General features: G+C 53.4%; 2 protein-coding genes across 5 annotated transcripts in view; both read left to right on the forward strand.

Moving 5' to 3' along the window:
• The window catches only part of Actl6b (actin-like 6B), a 12,911-nt gene extending 4,738 nt beyond the window's left edge, over positions 1–8,173 (forward strand). The window contains exons 5-14 of the mRNA XM_005413703.2: positions 2,156–2,253; positions 2,864–2,958; positions 3,026–3,132; positions 3,785–3,874; positions 4,033–4,094; positions 4,217–4,331; positions 4,466–4,546; positions 4,632–4,727; positions 4,883–4,969; positions 7,900–8,173. Coding sequence (XP_005413760.1) covers positions 2,156–2,253; positions 2,864–2,958; positions 3,026–3,132; positions 3,785–3,874; positions 4,033–4,094; positions 4,217–4,331; positions 4,466–4,546; positions 4,632–4,727; positions 4,883–4,969; positions 7,900–7,980 — 912 coding nt within the window. The 3' untranslated portion in view covers positions 7,981–8,173. The remainder of the gene's footprint in view (positions 1–2,155; positions 2,254–2,863; positions 2,959–3,025; positions 3,133–3,784; positions 3,875–4,032; positions 4,095–4,216; positions 4,332–4,465; positions 4,547–4,631; positions 4,728–4,882; positions 4,970–7,899) is intronic.
• Positions 8,174–8,444: 271 nt separating this feature from the next.
• Positions 8,445–17,892, forward strand: part of Tfr2 (transferrin receptor 2) — a 16,913-nt gene continuing 7,465 nt past the window's right edge. Inside the window, exons 1-10 of one of the 4 annotated variants that reach the window (XM_005413705.1) lie at positions 8,445–8,496; positions 9,346–9,402; positions 9,650–9,710; positions 9,976–10,213; positions 10,317–10,500; positions 16,020–16,160; positions 16,230–16,341; positions 16,425–16,547; positions 17,330–17,446; positions 17,541–17,680. In XM_005413705.1, coding sequence (XP_005413762.1) covers positions 9,678–9,710; positions 9,976–10,213; positions 10,317–10,500; positions 16,020–16,160; positions 16,230–16,341; positions 16,425–16,547; positions 17,330–17,446; positions 17,541–17,680 — 1,088 coding nt within the window. In that variant the 5' untranslated portion in view covers positions 8,445–8,496; positions 9,346–9,402; positions 9,650–9,677. The other 3 variants (XM_005413706.2, XM_005413707.1, XM_005413708.1) reach the window with 3 other exon arrangements.

A 17,892-nucleotide genomic window follows, 5' to 3' on the forward strand; every position in this document is an offset into this window, starting at 1 on the left:
CTCGAACTCGCAGTGATCCTCCTGCCTCAGCCTCCCAAGTGCTGGGATTACAGGCATGCACCACCATGCCTGGCGCTTTTTTTTTTTTTTTTTTTGTACTGAGAATTGAACTCAGGACCTTGTACTTGCCAGGCAGGCACTGTGCCACTGAGCTGTATCCCTTGCCCCTTCTTAAAATTTTAAAACAAGGTCTTAATAAATTGTTGGGTTGTCCAGGCTGGGCTCAAACTTGCAGTCTTTCTACCTCAGCCTCCCAGAGTACTGGGAAATAAAGACATGTCCCACCATTCCGAGTTTAAATGAATCTTTTTTGGGGGGCTACCAGGAATCAAACTCAGGACTTTGTGCTTGCCAGGCAGGCACTTTGCCACCGAGCTATCTCCCCAGCCTAAATTAATCTTTTAAATTTAACAATTTAGGTTTGGATGTAGCTCAGTGATAGAGCACTTGCCTAGATGCATGAGGCCTTGGATTCAATCCCCAGTATTACATACACAAAAAAGGAAAAGCAAAAAAGAAAGAAAACCAGTGAATAATTCAATGGGATTCACAGAGTTCTGCCACCATGATGACCAGTCAAAACATTTCCATCTTTCCACAGGAAAACCTATTTTCTGTTGAGCAGTTATTCTCCACTCCCTGCTACTCTCAGCTTTTGGCAACCATTGATTTGCTTTCTTACTCTAAGGACATATCTGCTGTGAATCTTTCCTAGAAATAAGATCATACAATATGAGAGTTTTGTATGTGTTTTCTCTGTGTGTGTGTTTATGTGTGTGTGCTAGAGCTCCTTACATTTATAAATTACCCAGTCTAGGCTCAAACTTGTGATCCTCCTGCCTCATCCTCCCAGAGTTCTGGGAATACAGGTGTATGTTTACTTTTGTGGGGAATCAACACTTGTGTTCTGCAGTGGTTGGACCGTTTTGCTTTCCCGCCAGCAGTGTAAGCGGGTTCCTATTGCTCCGCATCCTTATCAGCATTTATTGTTTTGTGTTTTAATTATGCTCACCACTCCAGTGGGTGTGAAGCAATACCTCACTGTGCTTTTGATCTGCATTTCCCTAGTGACTAACAACGTTGGATTTTCATTTCCCCAGTGGCGCATCTTCTCATGTGCTTGTTGGATTTTGTGGGTATATATCTTTTTAAATTGCCCACTTATTATACTTTTGCTGGGATTTGGGGGAGGGAATAAAATTAAACATTTGTATTTAATGTACCATTATTATCCAGAAATCCTCTTCCCCAGCCTTTCTGCTTCTGAGATGCTTAGAGTGGGGAAGAGGGAGGAATAGGGAGGAGTGTGAGGTGTGTACTGTAGTAAAGAGCCTTAACCCCAGCATCAAAGGACTATGACTCCAGACAGTTCTGTTAAGAGCTTTCTGTGTGACTTGGGGTAAGTCACTACCCCTCTCTGAATTTTGTTTTCCTCAACTATGTTTGGCATGAGATCTTTAAAATTCTTTATATTTCTCATGTTATAAAGATCTATGTGGCCAGGTGTGGTGGTGCCTGTAATCCCAGCACTTGGGAGGATGAAGCAGGGGGATCTCTGCAAGTCTGAGGTCAGCCTTGGCTACAAAGTGAGTTCAAGGCCAGTTTGAACTGCATAGTGAGACTCTGTCTCAAAAAGATTAAAAAGCAGGGTGTGGTGGTGCACACTTGTAATCCCAGCACTCTAGAAGGCTGAGGCAGGAGGATTGCAAGTTTGAACCCAACCTAGGCAATTTACAGACTTAGTGAGACCCTGCCTCAAAAATAAATAGCCAGGCACGGTGGTGCATGCCTGTAATCACAGCACTCGGGAGGCTGAGGCAGGAGGATCCTTGCGAGCTCGAGACCAGCCTGGGCTACAAAGTGAGCTCGAGGCCAGCCTGAACTGCAGAGTGAGACCCTGTCTCAAAAAAAAAAAAAAAGGAAAAGTAAAGAAAAAGGTCTGTATGGGCTGAGAGGCCTTGATTCTTTCTCCAATAAAAGTTATTTGTGTGTGGCATATGTGTGTTTCATGAGTGTGTGCGTTTTCGTGTGTGTATGAGTGTATGTGTGTATGTACATTGCGTGTGTGTGTGTAAGCACTAGTGTATGTGTGCTCACATAGAGGCCACAGGGCTGTCCTGCCCCCCGACTCCCCCCTCCTGGATTCTCTCCGCAGTGGAACACACGGGCCAAGCGGGAGAAGCTGACGGAGCTGATGTTCGAACAATACAACATCCCCGCTTTCTTCTTATGCAAGACAGCCGTGCTCACTGCGTATCCTTTGCGGTGAATGGCTGAACCTGAGTGGGGGGCCCAGGTGGAGTGCATGGGTTGCTGAGGTGGAGGCTGGGCCTGTTTCTCTGGAGCCCCCAGGTGGAAGGACGCCTCCTTTACCCCCATGGCGCAAGAGGCCCCGGCCTTAGCGCCTGGCTCCCTGCAGGCCAGAATAGCCAACTTTCCCCATTCTTCTTTGGATCCGGCTAAGCAGAGAGGGTTGGAGCAAGGAGATAGCAAGGGCCAGGGCTGGAGGGGAGGGAGTCTGACACTGAGGTGCTTCCTGCCCAAACAGCCAGTCAGCACTGAGTCGTTCCAGATATGCTTTGCGTTGATCCTGTGCCAGGCACCAGGGTAATGGAGACCCTAACTTGGAGGAGTCTACCGGACACAGAGCCAGGAATAAGGAGGGGCTGGGCTCTCAGCGGGGACTGGGAAGAAGTGACTGAGGTCCCAGGAGCCCATCTTCAGGAGATGGGTCGTAAACTAAAAGGAGACTTGAAGGTGGGGGTTGGGGTGGGCTGGAGCTGGGAAACGGGAGGGACCAGGCAAGGTCCGGGTCCCGCTCTCCTCCCTGGCTACTGCTGTCTCTTTGACCCAGCCTTGCCAGCTTTGCAAACGGACGCTCCACAGGCCTCGTGCTGGACAGTGGGGCCACCCACACCACGGCCATCCCAGTACACGATGGCTATGTCCTCCAGCAAGGTGGGACCTGGGCAGGGGTCAGGGTTGCCCAGAGAAGGCCACACCTTGACACTGCCCCCCCTTCCAGGCATCGTGAAATCACCCTTGGCAGGGGACTTCATCTCCATGCAGTGCCGGGAGCTCTTCCAGGAAATGGCTATTGACATCATCCCCCCTTACATGATCGCAGCCAAGGTGGGGAGCCCAGAGCTACCACCCTAGAATCCTGGCACTTGCCCTACACCTGTCGGCCCACTGACCCGTGGGACTGCACAGCAGAGAGCAGCAGGCCCCCTAGAAGATTAAGGGCCCGGTTCCTCGTTTTACAACTGAGGCATCAGAGATCCAGATAGGGTGAGGGACGTGGCTGAGGTCATACCATCAGCTGGCAGATGGATGTGTGAGGGCCTGTGTGGTAGCTTCCGGTGGCTTCCAACAGGCCCAAGCACAAATTCTGCCTCTGCCACCGAAGAGCTGTGTGACCCAGAGCATGATACTAGAGCCTCGGTTTCTCTCCTGTAAAGTAGAGCAACAGTGGAGAGTGACACCACATCCAAAAGGTCCCCCCAAGTCCCTCCAGAGAATGTGGCCCAGCCAAAGGCCTGTCCCACATGTCCTCGGCTTTCTCTGATCGGAGCCTTTCAATCACCCGTACCCTGGCGTGTTCAGTGCACATGCGGACAGACTCGCCCTGTACTCTTTGCTCTGTTCAGGGAAGGGTGGGAAACTCTTCCAAGGAGCAGAGCAGAGCCCACTCCCACCCCCACGCAAGTGCTACCTGTGGGTGTGGCCAGGTAGCCTGGACAGGCACAGCCAGGAGGCACGCTCAGAGGCCCTGCCTCCACAGGAGCCCGTACGGGAGGGCGCACCCCCAAACTGGAAGAAGAAGGAGAAGCTACCCCAAGTCTCCAAGTCCTGGCATAACTACATGTGCAATGTGAGGCACTGGAGAGGGTCCCCCGAAGCAGCTCCCCTCCCCAGGTCTTGTTCCCCTGTTGAGTCGGGGGAAGAGTGCATTCCCTGCAGTGGAGGCAAGGCAGGGTGGGGGTGGGTGTTCCGGAGGGACCCAGGCCCTCACCCCTCCCTGGTTCTCAGGAGGTGATCCAGGACTTCCAGGCCTCGGTGCTACAGGTCTCGGACTCCCCCTATGATGAACAGTGAGTGGGGCCCCCAGTACTGGGGGGGGCAGCAGAACTGGGGTTCTGGGGGACCTTTGGTGCCGCCTACCCAGCAGTCCTCCATGAGCACCCCGGCAAGAGTCTTGCTGCTTCCTGGGCAGGGTGGCCGCGCAAATGCCCACAGTGCACTATGAGATGCCCAACGGCTACAACACAGACTATGGCGCTGAGCGACTCCGTATCCCCGAGGGCCTGTTTGATCCCTCCAACGTCAAGGTCTGGCTGCCTGGTGATTGGGGTAGGGGTGGCTGGACCCCTGAGTCTTGGGGTGTAGGAGAGGCTGGGAAGGATTGCAGGGATCAGAGGAGAGGGCCCAGGGGGCCCAAAGCCCAGGTTGCCTTTGTCCACAGGGCCTGTCAGGGAACACCATGTTAGGCGTGGGCCACGTGGTGACCACCAGCATCGGCATGTGTGACATCGACATTCGCCCGGTGAGGCTTGGCCGTAAGGGACCCAGGAACAGTGGAGGCAGGGAGGGCTGTGCCCTGCAGGCTCACTCCTCTTCCCTGCTCTCAGGGCCTGTATGGTAGTGTCATTGTCACCGGTGGGAATACACTGCTGCAGGGCTTCACAGACAGGCTCAACCGAGAGCTTTCCCAGAAGACCCCACCGGTAGGAGCCTAGCCCTCCCCCAGGTCCCCCAGGCTCAGCCCTTCAGCACCAAGCATGGAGTGCTCAGACCTGCCCCGTGGCTTCCTCCCACCTCCCAAGCCCTGTCCCTTCCAGAACCTAAATGTCTGCTTCTCCCAGCAACTTTCTCCTCGCAGAGCATGCGGCTGAAGCTCATCGCCAGCAACAGCACCATGGAGCGCAAGTTCAGCCCGTGGATTGGGGGCTCCATCTTGGCCTCACTGGTGAGAGAGAAGGGGTCTGATCTAACGAGAATGTGGGGAAGGGGACTCAGACAGCTCCCACTGCCTTGGCCGCCCATCCATTCATTCAACAAACATTTATTCTGAGATAGGGCAGTCTGCGATTGCTCTCAGAAGGCTGAATGCTATTAGGACACGGATCAGGGAGCAGAGGGAGAGGAAGCTGGAGATATGGGTTGTGATGAGGCTGTGATGAGACACCACTGGCCCCATTGAGCAGAGGGGACACCCTGGAGGTGGACCCGAGGGAAGGAGGTGACGCTGATAGGCAGATCAGCAAAGACTGTCAAGAACCCACTTTGAGATTGCAGTGGAGGCTGGGGCCCCCGGGCCTGTGCAGGGCGGCTCTTTCCATTGTCTGGAACTCACTGAGTGGGTAGTAGCTGGTGTGTGAAGAGGGATGGGCACCTGGAAGGAGAGGCAGGCGGGTTGATCCTGGGGCAGGAGGCAGTGAGTTCAGTGTGGACCAGCTGCTGGAACAGAAGACAGATGTTGAGCAGGGAGCTGGAGGTGCACACGGGTCCCACACACAGGGGACAGCAGGACGTGTCAGGACAAGGACATCCAGTACAAGAAGGTCCCAAGGAGACCGGAAGGAGGGTAAAAATGCAGAGACTGACAGTATGAACTTAGCTGTGGGCTGGGTCGTGTTAGCCACACAGTTATTAAGGGCTCTCCCTGTGGCTGAAGTAGACAGAGAGCCTGACGCAGTCCCTGCCTTTATGACAGTCAGAAGCTGAGACAAGTAAACAGAAAGTCCCCAGATAGTGTGCAGGGAGCATCTGATACATTTTGGGTGTGTTTTTGTTTTTGTTTTTGGTACAGGGGATTAAACCCAGGGGCTTCACACAGAGCTACATCCCTAGCCCTTTTCATGTTCTGTTGTAAGACAGCGTCTCATTAAGTTGCCCAAGTTGGGCTGGAACATCCAGTCCTCCTGTCTCAGCCTTCTAGAGTGCTGGGAGCACAGGTGTGTGCACACCACACCTTATTCATGTTGAGGGTCTTACGAGGCATCAAAACTGACGTGGGAAGAGGAAGAAGAACTTCGGGCAAAGACGCAAAGAGAGCGCTCAGACTGTAGCGAGAATAAGACAAGGCCCAAAGACAGATGCAGCCTGATCTGCGTTTTAGGAAGCCCACGTGGACTGTAGAGTGGTGAGAGAAAGGCGACAGACAAAAGGCAGGAACAGGGCCACAGGGTGTGACAGTCATGGGTATCAGCCAGTGGCATTAGGGCTTACTTAGAGGTTCATGGACAGGAGGGAGACACTGTGCATGCGGATGAGGGCAGCATGAGCCGATGGGAGTGCTGGGGCAGTGCTATCCAGTGGGAAGGCAATGGGAGTCACATACTTAATTGTACATTTTCTCGTAGCCGTAATTAAAGAGAGGACAAAGAAACAGGTGAAATAAATTCTTAAGAACACCCATTAGCTGGGCTGTGGTGGCGCATGGCTGTAACCCCAGGACTTGGGGGGCCGAGCTATAAGGATCAGCACAAGTTCAAGGCCAGCTTGTACTACACAGTGAGTTCAAGACCAGCTTGAACTGCACAGCAAGAGCCTATCTCAAAAAACCCAAACAACCAAAAATAGAACATACTTTATAGCTAGGTTTGGAGGTACATACCTATAACCCCAACACTTGGGAGGCTGAGGTAGGAGGGTTATAAGGCCAGCCTGGGCTATGTAGTGAGTTCAAGACAAGTCTGGAGGCCAGCTGTGGTAGCACATGCCTGTAGTTTTAGCCTCAGGAGCTGAGACAGGAAGATCACTGTGAGATCAAGGCCAGCCTGGAGTATATAATAAGTTCAAAGCCAGTCTGAACTATATAGTGAGACCAACTCTCAAAAAAAAAACCACCCTCCCAAAAAAGGACAAGCCTGGACTATGAAGAAAGACTGTCTCAGAATACAAAAAAGAACAAAATATACTTTATTTAATCCAATATATCCAAAATATTACCATGTCAATGTATAATCAATATAAAAAATTCTTTTTGTTTGTTTTGGGGGTTTATTTTTTTGAAGACAGGGTCTTGCTTTATAGTCCTGTCAGGTCTTGAACTCACTGTGTAGCGCAGGGTAGCCTCAAACTCTCAGCAATCCTCCTGTCTCAGCTTCCTGAGTGCTGGGATTACAGGTATGTGTCACCACATCTGGCTAAAAAATTCTTAGTGTGATATTTTACATTCTTTTTCTATACTTAGTCATCAACACCCAGCATACATTTTCCACATAGAGCACATCTCCATATGGACTGTCCACATTTCAAGTACTCAGTGGGTGAATGAGACCAGCGGCCACTGAATGGGGTAGCACAGGCTTAGAGGGTGAGAAGGGCCGCAGAAGAGGCAGGCTGGGGGTGGGGAGCCTGGAGAAGGTGGTGAATGAAGTCCGGATGTGTTAAATTTGGGGTCCAGAGGGATGCTGGGATGGGGGGCACACAGACAGGAACCTCCAGGAGGAGACACAGCAGCCACCTGAGGAGAAGTGACAGTGAGAGGCTCCTAATGCTGGACACAAAGGACAGGCTTCTGTAGGGGTGCTCGGCAGTGGGGCACCAGGGCGGAGACAGTTCCATCCAGAAGTTAGGTGTGTCACATGCTATGTGTGTGGTGTGTGCCGTGATGGCGGGGAGAGGGGACCTGGAGGGATGTCATTGGCTGGCCTGGCCTGGGCTGTAAGTGCCCAGGGAAGATAGCTGCTCAATAAATGCTTGTTGAACGAATGGCCTTGATCTGTTCGATCTCTGGGTATTCGCCCTCTTAGTGCACAGGCGGGAGGGTGAGCCTGGAAGGATGAATCTAGGAGACAGCGGGCTGGGAGGACGCAGGGCTTCCACAGGGCCACCTTCGCCCCTGCCCCGAGGGCCATTCTAACTGGCAGACCTCGCCCCTTCTCCTCCCAGGGCACTTTCCAGCAGATGTGGATCTCCAAGCAGGAGTACGAGGAGGGCGGGAAGCAGTGCGTGGAGCGGAAGTGCCCTTGAGGGCGGCCTCTTCTCACGCGCGTGCACCTGCAGCGCAGCGCTGGGACCTGGGGTCGGAGAGGGCTGTTTCCGGGCCAGGACGCCAAGAGCGCAGATCTAAGCTCCTCGACCCCGCTGCTCACACCGCCCCGTTCTTTCCTTCTTGTCCTCTTTAGATTGTGATGTTCCTGAGTTGAAAGAAGTAAAGATGTTTTAAGAAAAAAAAAAAAAAGTCTGGTCTCTTGTGGGGCACGTGGGACCTAGAAGGAGGCGAGGGAAGGGCTGCACCTACATTCGTGCCCGATTCCGCGACGGGCCTGGGGAACACGGATTCCTTAGGTTTCAGGGGGAACTTGATGCAGAGACGACCATACCGGGAGCACCCAGGGATGTGCAGAGCTGGGGCGCGGGGACTGGAGAGGGGCGGGGCCAGTCTGGGTGGGGCGGGGCCTGAGTGGGCGGGGCCAGAGGCGGGCCCCAAGGGGGTTTAGGTATCCAAAGAGCCCTTGCCCCAGCACCTCAGGACCTGCCCCTCAGGTGAGCCCGCTGCGCCGTCTTCCTTCCCTGGCTCCGGCTTAGATAGGTGTGGGACGGGGACTGGGTCACTGATGAGCCCCGAAGGCTCAGATCTTCTCTCCAGACCCAGGTAGGAGCTGAGGTTTCCGGGCGGAGCCGGCAGAGCGGTGAAGCGAGGGGGCGTGGACCCTGAGCCTTCTTATTCAGGGCTGTTTGCCTAAGGGTCCTCTGCCGGGCTTGGAACCCAGAGCACCCTGCTTGAAATTGTAAGGGAAACGTAGGTGTTTCTGGGGCGAGGTCACCTGGCCTTCCCTCAGACTCTGAGTCCTCAAAGGACTCTCCAAGGTGTCGCCAAGTCCTTCGGTGACCAAGAGTCGCGGTGCTCGGGGAGAACCATGACTTGTCCAAGGTCGTACAACTCTGCCCACGCCTTGGCCGGGACCCTTTCTGCCTCCCTCAAGCCTGGTGGCCTCTGACCCGCAGATCCCTGACCCAGGACCCCTGTCCTGAGCCTCACTGGTCTCTCCAGACTACGATTATCCCTCGTGTCCCTTCCACCCTTGCAGCCAGCAGAGGTCAGATTCCAAAGAGACGGCCGCCCATGCGGCCAGACCAAAGCCTGGGTCACGCTGCTGTGGTGGCTGCAGCTCAGGACCCCGGGGGCGGGCGTCAGGGCAGGCGGAGCATCGGACGTGCCACAGGGCCTGGCCTTGGGGTCTGTAAGCCAGAGCAGGAGGGGGCAGATATCTTCATGGTGGACCTGCCATGGGAGTGGGAGGCTTTGGAAGGGGTCCCCAAGAACACTGCGAAGGGTGGAAGCAGGAGAGGAGAGAGGGGTACCCATATCTCCCCCTTCCCCCTTGCTTTCAGCTCCCTCCCCCACTCCTGACCCCTGACGGGAACTCAGAGGCCAAAGTCTGCCCCAAGGTGAAAAAAAAATTGATTGTTTTGCGGAGAGGGGGCAGGGGTGGGGCTGTTGTGGCAAGACAGGGCACAGCCCCTGGTGCTCTGGGGGGCAGGGGGCTGGTGGGAATGCTGGACAGAGGCCAGGCCTGCGCTCCCACCCCTGTGTGAGCGGAGTGAGGAGCGGCCTGGGCTCGGACTGCCTGCCTGCAGGCTGATAAGGGGCCCCTGGGGCTCTCACAAACGGTTTATCGCTGGGGGGGCGGGGTAGCCTGCAGGGTTCAGGAGGGCGCTGGAGCATGGAGCGGCTTCGGGCTCTACTGCTGACAGCGGTAAGACCAGGGTGGTTGGGGGCACTTTAAGCCTCCCAGCAGGTCCCCCGCGCCCTCCCAAACCTAAGGCGGACCCCTCCCGCCAGGGCCCCCTCCCTTCTGCACGCCCCCATCCCTACCATTTTCTCTCCTCCTGCGCCTCCTCAGGTCCACCTCCACGCCTGGGGCTCACGCGGCACCCCGTCACTGACACCGTTACTGCCAGGCCCCCCTCCCCGCCTTGCTCACCTCTTCTCCCAATCTCACTCCTACCCTGCCCCCACAGCGACCCTCCCAGAGCATCTACAGGCGGGTGGAAGGCCCCCCCCAGGGGCACCTGGAGGAGGAAGAGGAAGACGGGGAGGAGGGGGCCAAGCTGCCGGCCCACTTCTGCCCCATGGAGCTGAAGGGCCCTGAGCCCCTGGGCTCTAGACCTGGGCAGCAAAACCTCATACCCTGGGCAGCAGCAGGACGCAAGGCTGCCCCCTACCTGGTCTTGACGGCCCTACTGATCTTCACTGGGGGTGAGAGTCATCCCCTTGCCCCCGAGGAAGGGCCTGGGGCCGGGAGAGATTTCTGGAGTCCAGAGGGAGGCACTAGGAGAATCCCCATCTTGCCACCCGCCAGCCTTCCTCCTGGGCTACGTGGCCTTCCGAGGGTCCTGCCAGGCATGCGGGGACTCCGTGTTGGTGGTCAGCGAGGACAACTCTGAGCAGGGCCTGGACTCCCACCAAGGCACGCTGTACTGGAGTGACCTCCAGGCCATGTTCCTGCGGCTCCTGGGGGAGGGGCACCTGGAGGACACCATCAGGTAAGATCAGCCCGGCCCCTTCCTGGCCTGCAGGGTCCTCTCCTCACCTACCCACACTGCCTCCCTCCCTACGTCCTCCTGCCTGTGCAGTGGTCCTGGGAGGGGAGGAGCTTCCACCTGAGAGTCCAGGAGGTTACAGCCCTGCGGAGCTTCCCGAGTGGCAACAAAAGTTGTGGCATCAACAGGAGGGAGACAAACCCAGAAGCTTCCTGACTGCTGCCCCCAGAGGCCTGGCTGTGGTCTGTGGGAGCCAGGGGCTCTGTGAAGGGGCATTTCAGGAAAACCAGCAAACAGATGGGTGCAGGCCCCATCTATACCTGGCAGGGGGGTGCCAAGCATGCAAGGATGAGCACGCCCACAGCACAGGAAAATGGCTTGTGTCCTTTCATCCCGCCTCGGTCACTGTACGCACTGTCCCACTGTCCCAGTGTTGCTGTGGGTCCCAGGGTTTCTAAGTGGTCACGTCAGCTGCACAGAGTAGAAGACACGAGTTGTCTTTTCCAATCCTTATTCATTTATTTGTTTATTTACATGTATTTATTTTGCAGTCCTGGAGACTGAACTCATGGCTTTCACACTAAGCTACATCCCCAGTCCTTCTCTGAGACAGGATCTTGCTAACTTGCCCAGACTGGGGTGAAACTTGCAATCTTCCTGCCTCTGCCTCCCAAGTGCTAGAACTACAGATTGTGCCACCACACCGGGCTCCCACCAATCCTCATACCTTTTATGCCCTTTTCATTTCTTATTGCATTGGCGATGTTGACAGCAGGTGTCCTTGCCTACTTCCTGATGTCAATAGGAATCTTCTAATAACACTTCATCAGGGTGTGAACTTTGTTGCAGGCTTTGGATGGCATTCTTTTTTTTCTCTAATACTGGGGATTCAATCTGGGTATATCCTCAGCCACTTATTTTTTTATTTATGATACTAGGAATTGAACTCATTTACACTGAGCTACATCCCCAGCCCTTTTTCTTTCTCTCTCTCTCTCTCTCTCTCTCTTTCTTTCTTTCTTTCTTTCTTTCTTTCTCTCTTTCCTTCTTTTGACAGTGTCTCAGCATGTGTTCCAAGCTGGCCTCAAACTCATTATGCAGCCCAACCTAGCCTCAAACTCCTGCTCTCTTCCTGTTTCAGCCTCTCAAGTGCTAAGATTAAAGGTGTGTGCCAGTACACCTGGCTTATTTTATTACTTTTAATTAATTAATTTGCAGTAGTGGGTATTTTAAATCCAGCATCTTTGCAGTGAGTTATATCCCCAGTCTTTATTTTTAATTTTGAGAAAGGATCACACAAAGTCACTAAATTGCCCAACTAGACTCAAACTCTCAATCCTCCTGCCTCAGCCTCCCGAGTGCTGGGATTACAGGCATGCGCCACCATGCCTGGCAACCTTGCCTTTTAAAAGATCTCAACTCTATGGCACTGAAGGAGTTTGTTGTTTTGTTTTCTCAAGCAGTGCTTGGTGGTCTAGATGCAGGAAAAACAGGTTGATGGTTGGACAGGCCCAGGGGTAGGTTGCGTCCTGTGGGTGACATCGCAGGCCAGGGAGGTGAGAGGCTCAAAGTTAGGGGGACAGCAGAGACATGGTGCATGGCTCTAGGTTGGATGAACAAGGAAGAGGAGCTGACAGACTTGGAGAAACTGGACAACCTGGAGAACTTGCTGGGGTTCAAGAGCAGGACCAGGAGAGGGAAGAAAGGAAGCAGAACCGCAAAACGTCTGGCCAGCCTTGGAGACAGAGCTGATAAACTCCGTCCTATTTAACTTGGGGTCTGCAGCGCTGAGCATAGTGTCTGGCACTCAGCGTCCATTCAGTAAGCCCCCAATGGACAAATATTCCAGAGGTGGAAAAACCCAGAGAAGTGGCCGAGAATTTCCGTGGCTGCATTGGAAATGACATTGGTGATGCCGTTCATTCATTTATCCAACAGATATTTACTATGTGACTGGTAGTACACTAAGCTGGTGATCACTTGCTATAGCAGAGACCAAAGCAGTCCAGCCTTTCTCTCTTGGAACATATGCCCCATTGGAGGAAATCAGTACTAAACTTTCCATCGCATCAGTGACCACAGGACTCTAACAGGGATCACGGCTTTGAAAGAAGAGTGCTGGATGTTAGGAATGACTAGAACAGAGGACCTGGTTTACACCGGGAGTCAGGGAAGGCTTCCTTGAAGAACTGCAGGATGCATTGTTTGCCAGGCAAAGAGTGGGCAGAACAGCATTTCAGGCCAGAGAACAGCCTGGCAAGCTGCTGGTGTACAATGGATCTCTGGCAAGTCGGTAGCCCTTTGAAGGAAGTTGAACGTAGCCCATGTGGTGGCAATGCAGATGTGGCTCAGGCCCTAAAGGGCCTTACTAACTATATTAACTGTTTTGCAGTTTCATTCTAAAGGGAAAGGAGAGCTGGAGACTTTTGAGCAACTGAGTATCATGGCCAGATTGGAAGGGATTTTTTTTTTTCTTGAAGTCAGGTTCAAAAATGAATTATGTAAAAATGATGAATTATGTGCCAGGCACGGTGGTGCATGGTTATAACCCTAGTGCTCGGGAGGCTGAGGCAGGAGGGTTACTGCAAGTTCAAGGCTAACGTGGTCTACTTAGTGAGTTCAAAGCTAGCCTGAAGTACGTAGCGAGAACTTGTTTCAAACAGACAAACAAACAAACAACAAAAAGGGTTATATTCCTGAGGCCATAGTACAGTGTCCCTAGTAGGCAGTGAAAAGGCTTTCTTGTTTAGTTTCCCTCCTGTATCTACCCCATTCCCATAAGTATTTCGTTGGATGTGTCTGGTGGATGACCTTAAATACACAGATGCCTTTGACATACAGCCTCCGTATCCTTGGGTGCACATCTCCAGACTCAATCAACTGTGGGTCAAAAATATCTTTAAAAAAAATTGTGTTGGTACTGAACATGGGCAGACGTTTTCCTTGTCAACATCCCCTAAACAATAGAGTATAACAACATAGCATGCATAGCACATACACACGTACTGCATAGCACCTACACTGTACTAGGTGTTATGTGTGGAGGTCATATGCAAATACAACAGTGTGATTTTATGGAAGGGACTTGAGCATCCATAGATTTGGGAATCTGCAAAAGTTCTGGAACCAGTGTGGGTACCAAGGACAATGATATACGTAATATTGTTTTCTGCATATATGTAGGTTTTTAAAAACAGTAGTGTTGGGCTGGGGATGTAGCTTAGTGGTAGAGTGTGTGCTTAGTGTGTGCAAGGCTCCAGTCCCTACCACACACAATGTTCTTTTCTTTTGTCTGTATAATTTAAAAAAAATTTTTATTTTAAAGAAAAAAACCAAAATTCCAAAACAATATACTAGGAGGGTAATGATGGTTAATATATTGCATATTGTCATCTTTATTTTTTTCATTTTTTATTTTTGTCTTTTTGAGACAGGGTCTCACTATGCAGTTCAGGCTGGCCTTGAGCTCACTTTGTAGCCCAGGCTGGCCTCAAACTCACAACAATCCTCCTGCCTCAGACTCCCAAGTGCTAGAATTACAGGCGTACGCCACCCCTCCCAGCTTGTCACCTTTAAATTAGTTACTCAGAGACAATATGTTTATTATTTTTAAATTTAAGCAATGTGCAATAATAGAGTTATAGCCAGGTGTGGTGGCGCACTCCTGTAATCCCAGCAATCGGGAGGCTGAGGCAGGAGGATCATTGCGAGTTCGAGACCAGCCTGGGCTACAAAGTGAACTCAAGGCCAGCCTGAACTGCATAGCGAGACCCTGTCTCAAAAAAAGACAAATAATAATAATAATAATAATAATAATAATAGAGTTATATAGTCATTCCAAGTCTCACTATTCAGATGCAGGTTTTTTGGTTTTTTGGTACTGGGAATTCAAACCAGAACCTTCTCTTTAAACTACATCCACAGACTTGGTTTTTTAGCTTTTTTATTTTGAAACAGTTTCTTGCTAAATCAGTAAGTTTCCCAGGTTGAGCCTGAACTTTTGTTTCACCTGCCTCAGCCTCCCAGAGCTTTGGGATTACAGATGTAGCTATCTTTAGCATTTTCTTTTTCCTTCAGTGTGGTTTTTAAAGTTATCTCCATGTATTAAAGGTCTGTCCATACTGTAGTATCTACTTCTAGTTGGTTGTTCCTCGCGGCTGCGTGAGAGCTCTTTGTGCGTCTTCGGGTCTTATGTGCTCATTGGTCAGGTGCAACTTCAGACAAACATTAAAGATCCTGGCTGCGGACTTGGGCCAGGGGGTCAGACACAGCACTGACCCTTCAGGCTTCAGGCTGCAATCCTGACCAGAACTGAGGATGGTGGCCAAGACGAAGGAGCTTCATCTGCGTGTGTGCTGAAGCTGGATAGAAGCCCTGTGAACTGACATGATGTGAAGAGGCAAAAGATAGGCCCCAGGTGCTAAAGTTCTTAAAGAAAAAAAAAAAAAAAAAGAAAAGTGCACAAGCAGCTGATTGGTTAGATTCCAGCCCATCATTGTCTAACCATTAGAAGATAACACCAAGGAGGAAGCGGAGGCAGGAGAGCCAGATGGTGTGGGCTTCAGAGGAAGCGTTTTACCCCAGGAGACGTGGTCAAAACTGAAAGGTCGACTCAGGAGCACCGCCAAACCTGGGAGCGGACCGGAGCCTCCGCTGCTCCCGAGTCCCACAGGAGCCTGGGACGCTCAGGGGAGAGCCAGGACGGTGCATGCCAGCTGCAACGATGAATGGGGAAGACAGCTTGTTTGCCACCAGAAAGGCACCAGTGGGGCCAGCTGACAAGTGGGCCATTTGGGAGCAGAGGTGAGGTGGAAGAATAGCGAGTCTGGGGCACAACCTGAGCACTGCAGGGTGCTAGGAAAGAAGACAGGGTGAGGTCTCCAAGGAAACAAGTGACCCAGCATTTCCACTGGAAGCCTCATGTGAAGTGTCTCAGGAGGCTGAGGCAGAGGACTTTTGGAGACAGAGGGTTGGCTGCTTCAGCCCAGTTGGTCTCCCCCACAACATAATGAGGATTGAACCCAGGGCTTTCACACTGAGCCACATCCCCACCCCTCCTTTTATTTTGAGACAAGTTATCTTAAGTCACTAAATTGCTCAAGTTGGACTCCAACTCAGGGTCATCCTGCCTCAGCCTCCCAGAGTGCAGGCTGGGATCACAGGTGTGCACCAACACACTCTTGTGCTCCAGTGTGTATGTGTGTGCACGTGCGCTCCCATTCCTGTAGAGGGAAGCAGATGGGCTGGAGAGTTTGGCCTGAGGAAGAATGGAGGGCAGGGCAGGACTCTCGCTCTAGGGAGCTAAGGTTTTACACTGGAGCCCCTGGAACTCCTCTGCCACTGCTCTGGTGGTGAGGGACAGAGCCGGGCAGCACGGAGGACTTTCCCCCAGCTTAGGCCACTGGAATCTAAGCTTCTCTGCTTCTCCCTCACCGGGCAACTCAGGTATCCTCAGGGCTGCGGGAGCCCAGAGGTCTCAGCCCCTCTCCTCCTGGGCCCCAGTCTCTTCTCTGCACTCGCAGGCAGACCAGCCGACGGGAGCGCATGGCCGGCTCGGCAGGGATGGCCGCCCTGGCCCAGGACATACTCGCAGTGCTCTCCCGCCAGAAGCTGGACCACGTGTGGACCGACACGCACTACGTGGGGCTGCAGTTCCCAGACCGGTGAGTACGCGGAGGGGGGCGCGCGGCGGGGGCGCGCGGCGGGGGCCGCTCACCACCCCCGCTCCTCAGGGCTCACCCCAACGCCTTGCACTGGGTCGACGAGGACGGGACGGTCGGCGAGCAGCTGCCGCTGGAGGACCCCGACGCCTACTGTCCCTACAGCGCCACTGGCAACGTCACGGTGAGCGCCTTCCGTCCTTGGTCCTTGTCCGAGTGGCAGCGGAGGGAGTAGGCAGCGCGCCTCACTGTCGCTTGCGTCCCCAGGGAAAGCTGGTGTACGCCCACTACGGGCGGCCCGAGGACCTGCAGGACCTGAGGGCCCGGGGCGTGGAGCCGGCCGGCTGCCTCCTGCTGGTGCGTGTCGGGGAGACCAGCTTTGCGCAGAAGGTGAGGCTCCCGGCACAGGGCACCGGCGCAACGTGCGAGGTGTTCGGGCGGCAGGGATTCCAGGGCTGACCTAAGGCTGGGAAGCGCCTAGGATGCTTTGCCAGAGCGAGAAAGGAAAAGATTCGGTTGGTTGTAAGAAAATGTTGGTAGAGGCCAGGTGTGGTGGTAATCCCAGCGTTCGGAAGGCTGAGGCAGGAAGATCGCTGCGAGTTCGAGGCCAGCCTGGGCTACATGACATCCTGTCTCCAAAAAAAAAAAGTAAAAGAGAAAAAAGAAAAGAAAAAAGAAAGAAAATGTTGGTAAAGAACCAAAAAACCGGGAAGCTCAGGGGCATCCGATGGGGTACAGAGCAGGCAGGCTGGTGGGGAGGATCCCTGAGGGGTGTCGCACCTGCAGAGATGTTGTCCAGGGCACAGAGTGTTCAGACAACAGCCTAGGGACACCCAGGACTATTCATTAAGGAGGGACACTTTTGGGCACTGTGGCTCATGCCTGTAATCCCAGCATTCTGAGAGGCTGAGGCAGGAGGATAGTAAGCTTTAGTCCAACCTCAACAACTTACTGACGGAGCAAGACCCTGTCTCAAGATCAAAAAGGACTGGGGACGCAGCTCACTGCGAAGCCCGTGGGCTCCACCCTCAGTACCAAAACCAATGCATAAGAAAAGGGACTGGGAGTAGCTTAGCATTCCCTGGGTTCAGTCACCAGTACTGAAAAAAGCAAAGAAGGACAGACAATCACAAGGGCTGTTTCACTTTGCCTGGCTTTCCTGGCCTCCCCAGGTGGCCACTGCGCAGTATGCTGGGGCCCGTGGGGTGCTCCTGTACCCTGACCCAGCAGACTTCTCCCAGGACCCTCACAAGCCAGGCCTGTCCCGCCAGCGGGCTGTGTACGGACACGTGAGTGTGGGGAGCCAGCAGTGTGGCCCTGAGCTCCGCGTGACCTTGGAGTGGGCCGGCCACAGTTGCAGGATGGGCACCCCTTTCCCCACAGGTGCACCTGGGAACCGGGGACCCCTACACGCCTGGCTTCCCCTCCTTCAATCAAACCCAGTTCCCCCCAGTGGCGTCCTCGGGCCTCCCCAGCATTCCTGCCCAGCCGATCAGTGCTGACATTGCCTCCCACCTGCTGAGGTGAGGACCTTGGGGGGCCCTGGGGGTCAGGGTGGGGGTGCTACAGCTGGTTATCAGTGCCTTTGGGTGAACGAGAAGAAGGGGACGCTTCTGGAAGGACACGCCACTTGCCAGGGCCCACCATTTGGTGAATGAACCTCTAACTAGATTTCACACGAAGCTCTATTGGACACTCTTTTTTTTTTTGGTTTTTTTTTTTTTTTTTGGTTTTT

This window comes from Chinchilla lanigera, unplaced genomic scaffold (assembly GCF_000276665.1).
Source record: "Chinchilla lanigera isolate Chin_1 unplaced genomic scaffold, ChiLan1.0 scaffold00172, whole genome shotgun sequence".
In the NCBI taxonomy this organism is placed as follows: domain Eukaryota; kingdom Metazoa; phylum Chordata; class Mammalia; order Rodentia; family Chinchillidae; genus Chinchilla; species Chinchilla lanigera.